The sequence below is a fragment of the Choloepus didactylus genome, chromosome 1 (assembly GCF_015220235.1).
Source record: "Choloepus didactylus isolate mChoDid1 chromosome 1, mChoDid1.pri, whole genome shotgun sequence".
Taxonomy (NCBI): domain Eukaryota; kingdom Metazoa; phylum Chordata; class Mammalia; order Pilosa; family Megalonychidae; genus Choloepus; species Choloepus didactylus.
In genome coordinates this window covers 249309176-249319419 of record NC_051307.1, presented here as the reverse complement: position 1 = coordinate 249319419, position 10244 = coordinate 249309176, and the positions used below count along the sequence as shown (strand labels likewise).

The window sequence follows — 10244 nt, the reverse complement described above, 5'->3', positions numbered from 1 at the left end:
CACGGGGGCTCCCACCCCGTGCCAGTCACGGCCCTTGAGCTGGGCATCCCGGGAGTGGAGGCGGGGGTACTCTGGACCCTCTCTCCCCCGCCCTAAACCCGGAGCCCCACAGGCTCTGCAGTGTGAGCCTCCCCACTAGGACTGGCCAGGCCTTCGCGGCCTCTGTGACGTCACGCCCCCGACGGGGCAATGGTTGCCATAGCGACGTAAACTGAGCGCCAGCGCTCTTAGAGCGAAGAGCCTGGGAACAAGCGGTGGCGCGCGGGGCAGGTGGGTGCACGCAGGGTCCGGGGTGCGCGCGGAATCGCCCGCAGGCCCTTCTGGACGCCCCTCCCAAGACCCTCATGCAAGGCTCCCCTTCCTTCTTTACTCTTCATTATACTTATTTTGTCACATTTCTATCCATCCCTCTGTGCCTCCACTCGTTGTACAAGAGTGTTAGGAGGCGGGACCCTGCTAACCCGAGCTTGCCGGGTTCCCGATGCCTCCTAGCGGCGGGCAGCAACCTCGGGAGAATATGGAGGCTGGAAGGGTGCAATCTTTAGAGTCCAAGAAGCCTCTGACCCTTTCTGGTTATGTGACCTTAGGCGGGACACTGCACCTCGCTGAATCTCCATTTTGCTTCCCCCTCTGCAAAATGAAAATTCATTCGATGTACTAGTTAAGGAGCGCATCCAGTACATACCAGGCACTTTGATGCACCAGCCTCTGCAAACCAGACAAGAACCCTGTTCTCCTGGCGCTTACATCCAAGAGGGGAAATGGGCAATAAACTGAAGTTTTGAAGGGCTAAATCAAACAGTGGTGATTGCACAGAAGAAAATAAAGGTCATAAGGGGGTGGGGAGAAAGAAACCAGTTTGGATAGGGAGGTTAGAGAAGGCCTCTCTGAAGACGCGACATTGAAGCTCACATCTCAGGGAGAGGAGCATCCTCCCCCAACCCCATCTCCCAGGCTGTGTGTGGGAAGAACCCATTTTGGCAGAGGAGACTGAAAATGCAAAGGCCCTGAGGCAGATTAAAGAAGCAGTGTTCTAGGAACATAATGATTAGGCCGGAAGGGAGGTGGGAGGGGCCAGCTGGGAACTGAGCAAGCCTCCTAGTGAGCCCCTGGGGAAATGCGGCTTTGCTTAGTCACGAGGGTGGGAGTGAGGGGGCGGGCCGTGGACCACCCGTTCAAGCACTGTGTGGCTTTCCAGGTGGCGATCTCCTTTAGCCAAGACCAAGCTGTGCAGCGACCCTTTGGTCCTCAGCCAAGATGTCCAAGATGCTGTCCACGATGGTCAAGGGCATAAACCCTGACAGTAAGTACCCGGATGGGCGTGAGTCGGCGGCCTGGGGCGGCATCTCCCTTCGGCCTTGGAGCCTGGGGCAGTGGGGTCTAGATTTGAGTTGGTTCTAAGGTCGGTCCAAGATGCAGAAGTAAGTTTCCCAGAAAGGCCCTGGGGAAGATGGCACAGTGGTGTTCAGCATCTCAGCTTTCCTCCAGTAATGGCTGCCTGGGTGAAGCCCTTGTGTGAAACACCTTCATTGCCATAATCACACATGGTGGCTCCAGGTGCTGGAATAACTCAGGGTGATGCATGGAACTCAGGTACAGCTGAGGCCACTTTTACTGAGTGGTCGGGGGGACAAACGGGCAATATCATCCACCTGTCCATCTACATGCTGTTTTTTTAATCAGCACTAAGTGAAATACATGTTTTTTTTTTTAATCTTAGGACTGTAGTAACATATATAATCCCAAATTTCCCATATTAATCACTTTCAAGTGTACAATTCATGATATTAATTATATTCTCAATGTTGTGCTGCCATCATCAACATCCATTACCCCAACTTTTCCATCACTCCAAACAGAAACTCTGCACCCATTAAGCCATAATTCCCCCCTTCTCATCACTCCACTCCCAGCCCCTGGCAACCTATAATCTTACTTTCCATCTCAATGAATCTGTTTATTCTAGTTATTTCATATCAACGAGATCATACAATATTTATCTTTTTGTGTCTGTCTTATTTTATTCAATATAATGTCTTCAAGGTTCATCCATGTTGTCGCATGCACCAGCACTTCTTTTTGTGGCTGAATAATCCATTGTGTGTATATACTACATTTTTTTTATCCATTCATCTGTCGATGGACTTCTGGGTTGCTTTCACCTTTTGGCTAGTGTGAATAATGCTGCAATGAACATTGGTATGCAAATCTCTGAGTCCCTACTTTCAATTCCTTTGGGATATATACTTAGGAGTGGGATTGCCAGGTCATATGGTAATTCAATGTTCAATTATCTGAGCAACTGCCAAACTGATTTCCACAGCGGCTGTGCCATTTTACATTCCTACCAGCAATGTATAAGAGTTTCAGTTTCTTCACATCCTTGCCAGTGCTGGTTATTTTCCTTTTTTTTTTTTTAAATAGCAGCCATTCTAGTGGATGTGAAATGGCATCTCATCGTGATTTTGATCCACATTTCCCTGATGACCAATGATACTCAGCATCTTTTCATGTACTTATTAGCCATTTGTATATTTTCTTTAGACAAATGACTATTCAAGACTTTTGCCCATCTTTTAACTGGGTTATCTGTCTTTCTGTTATTGAGTTGCAGCAGTTCTTCATATATATTCTGGATATTAAACCCTTATCAGACATACAGTTAGCAATTAACTATATGTTCTTAATTCTCTTGTTCTGAATAGATAACCTGAATGGGAATAGGCATTCCTATGGTTCATAACTCAAAAAGCATGTTCAAAGTCCCCCTGCCCAGTCCTCAGACACCAGTGTCCCCTCCACGGAGGCAGCCAGTGCCACCAGGATCTTGCATAACCTTGCAAGTGTCTTCTGTGCACAACAAGTAAATATGTATAGATATAGATTTTCCTTTTCTGCCACAGTCACATAGTAACTGCATGTTCTGCACCTCACTTTTCTCATTTAACCAATATATTGTGGAGATGGTGTGTCCCTGAAGTGCAGATAGTTTCCTTATGCTTTATGTGTTTTTGAGCAGAATAGCAGTCCCACACTCTAGAGGTATCATAATTTAACCAGCCCACTATTAATGGTATTGAGCTTATCCCCATTATTACACTTGCCCTCTTTCTCTTTTTCCTCTGTCATAAATTGAAAAATGAAGAAAAGCTGAAACAAGCTTTTAAGAAAGTGTGTCTCTTTGCACACACACAAAGCAATGCCAGATAACTGGGCTATCAATTGAAGGATTCATATGGTATATTGAGTTCACCCTATAGCACAAGGGGAGTGGTTGTTTGGAGGGTACTCTGGGACCCTGTGGGTTGGATGATCCCTTGAAACTGGGTGTATAACCTCTCATGAGATGATACAGAAAAAGGAGGCTTCCCTATGCCAAGCATCAGTCTGGGCCCAGGGTCCCACTGGGCTGAGGGTCTGTGTGTTTGTGAGGAAAACGAGGCCAGGTGGGCAAGGCTGACCAGACAGAGCTGGAGGTCTGGCAGGCCCAGGCAAGGCAGAGTGGAGTCAGCCTGGGCTGGGGTGCTTTGTTGGGGGCTCAAGCCAGGAGGAGAGCTGAGATGGACGTCCTGGGTTCAGCTGCAGGAGCCGGGGGGACAAAGCGGGGGTATGTGAGGGGCTTGGGAGACTGAGCTCTGAGTCTGGACCCCCTGCTCCAGCCAGAAGGCAGCTTGTTTTGTCTAGCTCCAAGCAGGACTCTAGAGCATTCCTCTGCTGGCTTACCTGGTCGAGTTAAATCACTGCTCTGAGCCTTAACTTCCTCACCCGTGAAATGGAAAAAATCCCTATTCCCCAGAGCTAGTATGAGATATAATGAAATTTAATGAGAAAACACATGTTAAGGGTTCAGCACCTTACTTGGCATGTGATAAGTGCTCTATAAACAGTAGCCTTATTAATATTATTATTGATTCTATTACTATGATTACTACCAACCCTCTTCATCCCCTCCACCCCCACAGGATGGTCTCTATTGTGTGAAGCCTGTGATGGAAGGAGAGAAGGAGATGCTGAAAGAGTGAGAGGGTGGGGTTCTGGACACAGGGCATGGCTGGGGGCTGAGACAGGGACACGTCAGAGGGGCTTGCTTTCACAGCGCACCCTCCAATGTTTTACACCGTGATCCTAAAGACCTTTGTGCCATTGTACCGAAAATGATATGGGAAGGACATCTCTGGGGGAAACTACTGTGGAGACTAGCTTTTACTTTCCCTAGTCAGGGTCTGGGACCCCTGGGTGGATCACTCAGGCAAGCCCTGGGACAGCTCAGAGCCTTTTTTCCCCTCCCTTGGCACAGTTCCTCTGTGGCCTTTCCCTTCCCATTCCCGCGCCTTCACGCCAAGTCTGTCCTTCAGGACCTGGTCCAGGCCCAGCTCCTCCAGGAAACCCTCCCTGTATCCCCTTCACTGTCTTCATCATCACCTGGCTGCCGTCCACCTACCTAGGTCCCTGAGGAATGTCTCTCTCAGAAGGCTGGAATCTCCTGGAGGCGAGGCATGCCTGGCTTCACCGAGCAAGTGGCGCTCAAGGTGCGCGCGCTGGCTGCGCTGTGGGCGCGAGGGGCACGCCCATTGGCTGCCTTGTCTGTGGAGGCGGTGCTTGCCTGGTGGCTGCGCGGTGGATGCGAGAGGCGCTGTGTGCCGGCCTGCTGGCAGCCCTGTCTACGCAGTCGGAGTCCGTGAGCGCCTGCTGGCTGCGCGGCAAACGCGGGGGGTGCTGTTCGGTGCGCACCCGCTAGCTGCGCCGCCATGAACGCGGAGGGTGGGGGTGGGGTGGGGGTGGGGGTGCTCGGTATGAGCCCGCTGGCTGCACGCTGGACGCAGGAGGCTGGGAGATGGAGAGCTTGGAGTTTGTCCTTTCGTTCCCAAACATTTATTAAGTGCCCTCTGTGTGCCAGGTATTCCTTCTAGGCACTAGGGATCCAGGAGTGAGTGAAACCGATGGAGTTCCTCCCTCGTGGGACTTACATTGTGATAAGGGGACCAGACCTGGGAAAATAAACAACCAGTCTATATTTAGAAAGGGCAGTAAATGGTATAAAGACAAGAACTGCATGCTTTGAGCAAGTATGGGGGGGGGATTGTAATTCAAATGGGAGAAGCAATCAGGGAAGGGGTCTCTGAGGAAGTGGCATTTGAGGATCAATGGCAATCCTGAAGGATGGGTGGGAAGCAAAGTAGGACATTCTAGGCAGTGGGAACAATCCAGGCCAGGTCCCAGAGGTGGGAACGAGCTTGAAGTATTCAAAGAAGAGACAGAAGGTCAGTGTGGACCTTGTGTGCCAGAGGGAGGACTGTTCATTTCTGTACAGACTTTGGGAAGGGTTTAAACAGGGAGATTGCCCAGTTTCTGGCTTTTTTACGACTAGGATTCCATCCCTAAGACATGGGCAGAGGAGCCTCCTCAGACCCCGGGAGGGCAGAGGAGACTTGAGAGAACTTAGACGACACAGAAGAGTCAGGGGAAGCTCATAGGGGATCACAAGGCTTTCCAGGAAGGCCCCCATGCCCCCTGACCCACATCCAGCCCCAGTGCAGAATCAGTTGCAAGGGGACCAGTCCTACAGCTGGGCCCCTCCATCTCTGGGGCACCTAAGGTCCAATTCGGAACCCAGCCTTATGGGGGTGGGGGCGGAGGTGGGGGTTGTTCATTCAGTGACCCTATTTCCTATGAGGTCAGGCTCTGGGTACCAGAAGCCCAGGAGGGTTGGGAGAGGATCATCCCAGCTGCAAGGGCCTCACTCGCCAAGGCCAAGGACACCTGAGTGTTTAGTGTCCCTTCCATCCACATTTCCCACACCAGGAAGATCAAAGAAGGACGTGGGGGTCCAGAAAGCCTTGTCAAACATTCAGATTGCCAGGTCTTTCCCCTACCACTTCTGACTGTGTAGGGATGGGGGGGCAGGGGGGCTGGAGTCAGTATTTTATTTCGATGATTTGGGGAAATGTTTTTAAGTGACCCAGCCCTCATCATGAGAACTGCAAAACTGGGCATGCTGGAGCCCAGCTCTGTGGCCAGGGGTGAGAAGGGGACTGCCCATCATGCTACTCTGGGGACCACATTGATTCAGGCACTCACTGGCATTTTTGGGGCCAATGGAACAGAGGTGGCCCCTGCTTTCAGAGAGTTTGGGGGAGACAAGTAACAAATGACATCCCCTCTTTGCTCACTCTGCACCCACACACTAGCCATCTCATGGCTCCTCAAACACACCAGGCACACCTCCCTTTAGGGACTTTCTTTGCACTGCTATGCTCTCTGCCTGGAATGCTCTTCCTCTAGATTCCCCTGGGCTCCCTCCTTCACTTCCTTTGGGAGTTTAGTCAAATGTCACCACCTACCACCATGCTCCACCGTTTTACTGTTCTCACTGGCACTTCCCACCTTTTCCTCATTTATTTTGTTTACTGTCTCTCTCTCTCTCCCTCTCTCCCTCTCTCCCTCCCTCCCTCTCTCTCTCTCTCTCTCTCTCTCTCTCTCTCTCTCTCTCTCTCTCTCTCTCTCTCTCTCTCTCTCTCTCTCTCTCTCTGTCTCTCTCTCTCTCTCTCTCCCCTGGGAAAAATATCAGCTCTGGGAGCTCAGAGGTGTTTTGTTGTCTGTCTGGTGTGCTGCTGTCTCCCCAGAGCCTGGCTCAAATGGTTCCTCAACTAAAAATGTGTTGAATAAATGAAGTAAACAACTAAGTAGATGAAATGGTTTCCAATGGTGCTAAGTTAGGACTATGTCAAAAATGAGATAGGCAGATTCAGATTGAGATAAGGAGTGGATGATTGGAAGGCTTCCTGGAGGAGGAGACTTGAACAGAGACTAGGAGAATGATGGGGCTGAGCCAGCTTGGAGAGAGTGTGTCCCAGGGAGAGGGTGCAACCAGGGCCAGGCCCTGAGGTAGGAGGGGTGGGTGGCAGGAGACCACAGTCCCAGGCCTCTGCAGAGAAAACCACTGGCGATTTGTGAGTGAGCAAGTGACATAAGCGAATTCAGCTCGGAATATTCCGCCTGCTTGGAAGAGAGCAGTTCTCAGGGACGGTACAACCTGGGTACATCCAGAGCGGCACACAGAATGGGGGTGTGGAATGGATGCAGGGACTGGCCTCGGCAGAGGGGTCTGTGTGCCCCTAGAATCAAAATGGGGGTAGGACAGACAATGCAGGGGGGCGCCCCAGGAAGGCAGGAGGCTGGCGGTCCCTGGGGGACCCCCACCAAGGATGCACAGAGAAAGGGCTGCAGCACCACACTGAGCTCTAAGGGCCACCGCTTTACAAACCTCTTGCTAGTTTTTATCCACACATAACACATGCTTCCGGCTTCATTTTGTTTTATTTTTTAGTTTAGAAGAGTCAAGACTGAAAAGTGAAGGCCTTCCTCACCCAGTCCCTCCAAACGCCACCCTATAAAAAGTTCCCTCTTTGCCGTGCAGTCATTTCGGAGCAGGTTCAAGCACACATATCACTCCGCACACTCAGGGACTCGAGGCCCGGGCTCTGAGGGCGGATGGTGGCTTCAGACACTGGTTACACCCCCTTGGGGGCTCAGATCCCTCCCCCCGACCCGGGGGATCCGGCAGGTGTGGGCGGGGAAGTGGGCCAGCACCGAGCCAGGCGCGCGCATGCTCAGAGAATGTCCGCTGTTGCAAAGGCAACACGTTACATATGGAGGTGTGTGCATATGTGTGTGCAGGTGTGTGATGTGTATGTAACAGGGCACTGGTTGACAGGGCTGGATGTGTTAGTATCGCCTTTCCCCATGATTACTCTGGAAGGAGGGGTCAACATTTTCTGATCCCAGAGGCATCAGTTATCTTCCCCTGGCTCCAAGCCAGAAGAAGCCAAAAATGTTTGTTTCAGACTCATTGAGGAGGTTGAACCCTGGGGTTTAGAGAGGGACAGGAGGGAAGCCCAAGTTTGGAGTTGAGCTCTCTCCTCAAACCCCTCCGTAGGGGCCAAAGGGAGAAGGTGCTTAGGTTCTCTGAACTGGATAGGAGAAGAGGGTGGTGGGGAACGCATGTACTATTCCTGCACAGGGTGGGAGCCCAGATAGGGGGTCCTGGATGTGAGTAGGGGGACCTGGAGTCCCCTGCTTTCATTTGGTTTCTGCCGTTTGCCGCTATTTCAGCAGCAGCCATGCTGGGTTCAGGGCCCAGTCCCACCTTCCCACTGAACCCAGTATTCCAGGGGGACCCTGAATGGCTGAGGTTGAATTGCCTGCAGGGGATAGGGTAGGGAGTCCAATTAGAGCTCTCAGAGCTCATTGGATTTAAAGAATGAAAGGCTTGTGACCTTTTCCACAACCAAAACTTGCCAGGGAAAGTTCATGTCCCCTACATGTCCATCTTTTCTTCATGCCAAGTAATTCTTGAGCTCCTTCCTGGTGCCAGGAACTGTTGTACACACGAGTGACACGGCAGTAAAGAAAGCAACTCACATGAGGTTTTTGTTCTAGGAGGAAAAGACAAAGAGCAAGCAATGGGCAGATAAGCAAGATGCTTTCAGATAGGGAGATACGGGCTGGGGATGAAGTAAAACCCAAAGGTGTCACACTGACAGGCAGGTGTGTCTCTGGACTGGGAGTGAGCAGGTGAGGGAGACAGAGCCAGCTGTACCAGGAGCCAGAGGAGGCGATTTCTAGACAGAAGCAGCAGCCAGTACAAAAGACCCTGAGGCAGGAACCCCAGGAGGCCAGTGTGGCTGGAGCTGAGGGAGGGAGGGCATGAGGGGTGGTGGGAGATGAAGGCAAAGAGTCTGCAGCCCCCAGGTCTTGCGGAACTTGGGGGTCACGGTGAGGAGGTGGAGTTTAATCTGTGTGATTGCCCTCTTGATATGCTGCGATGCTAGTTCTCATTGAACTCTTCTGTGTTGGAGATCCTTCCCTGTCTGCGTTGGAGATCCTTCCCTGTCTGCACCTAGCATGCTTCATTCTTTTTAAAGATTGCAGAGATGTCCTTGATATGGATGTACCAGAATTTCATTAGACCTCTCTCCTGCTAATGGTTAATTCCATGGTTTCCAGTTTTTGCTTTTTCCAATGTATCACAGTACCCCACCCCCACCCCCGGTATATGCATTTTCCCACACATCCCTGGGATAAAAGAGAAGAGGAATTTCTGAGAAATTCTGGAAAGACCCTGGAAATCTTTTATATTTATAGCTATTGTCTAGAGAGGCCTGGGTGTCAGGATGAAGTCTGACTGCATGTAACAACCACCCAGAAGAGCCTAGCTGAAGTACAGTGGTTGCATCCACAGTGTGTGTTTTCTCTCTGGTCCAAGTTCCAGGGCAGGTACCCACGGCTGGCTTGGCGGCTCTGCTCCAAGCCTGTGTCTGGGGCCTGGTCTCTTCTCATCTGCTGCTTTGCTGGCCTCATGGTGCCAGATCGCAGAGCAGGAGGGGGACAGGGTGTCAAAGGACCCACCCTCCCTCGAACAGCTTCTGCTCGTGCCCCATGTTTAGGCACATGGCCACACCAAGTTGGAGGGAGGCTAGGAAATGAAGTCCTGGCCTCTCGCTGTGGAGGAAGGGGAGAATGGCGATTGGAGCTGGGGGTGGGGATAATCAGTATGGTCGGCCCTATCTCTCTGCAGCTGATTCTGATAAAAGTCAGTTCTCTGATTCAGCCCTTTGTTCAGCCTATGTCCTGAATGCTTTGCTCCAGGCAGAGCTCCAGCTAAAGACTGGGACGGACACAGATGAGAGTCCTGTCTGAACCCAGGGAGAGAGGACTCAAAGCTTTCCCTCATGGTGCAAGGGGAAAGGGAGGCCTGTAGCCCGAGTTTGCAGAAGGCAGGGTTGCCATTGGCTAGGAGTGGGCTGGGGCCTCTGCCTGTGTTCTCCCCAGCTCTGTCATTCACTGGCTGTGCCACCTTGGAAAAGTCACTTAACACCCGTGACTCACAATGTCCTCACTGAGAAATGAGGGCTATGTGGGGAGGAAATGAGATGGTCCAAGTAAAGAGCTGAGCCCAGAGCCAGGCACGTCATCACTGTGAGTTCTTGTTATTGCCTCAATATTGGTGAGTCAAGGTAGGCTGGCTTGGGACAGGTGGGGAGTAAAGACACTTCTAGAGAAGTCCATGGTCAGAGGCACACAGTGAAAAAGGAAGGGATGCGTTGGTGCAGTTAGCTGGAAGGGTAAGTTGAGGACCTGCGTGGAGACCCTAAATAACCAGGCTAGGGGCTTGGGCTGGGCCTTGACAGACAAGAGTGGATAGTCTTTCTCCTTCTGTCTGGCTGCTGATCATCTTCCCAACC

At 51.5% G+C, this 10244-nt stretch overlaps 1 protein-coding gene across 1 annotated transcript in view; it reads left to right on the top strand.

The window, feature by feature from the left end:
- Window positions 1–231: 231 nt before the first annotated feature.
- The window catches only part of CFAP100 (cilia and flagella associated protein 100), a 94056-nt gene continuing 84043 nt past the window's right edge, over window positions 232–10244 (top strand). The window contains exons 1-2 of the mRNA XM_037803536.1: window positions 232–270; window positions 1199–1303. Coding sequence (XP_037659464.1) covers window positions 1258–1303 — 46 coding nt within the window. The 5' untranslated portion in view covers window positions 232–270; window positions 1199–1257. The remainder of the gene's footprint in view (window positions 271–1198; window positions 1304–10244) is intronic.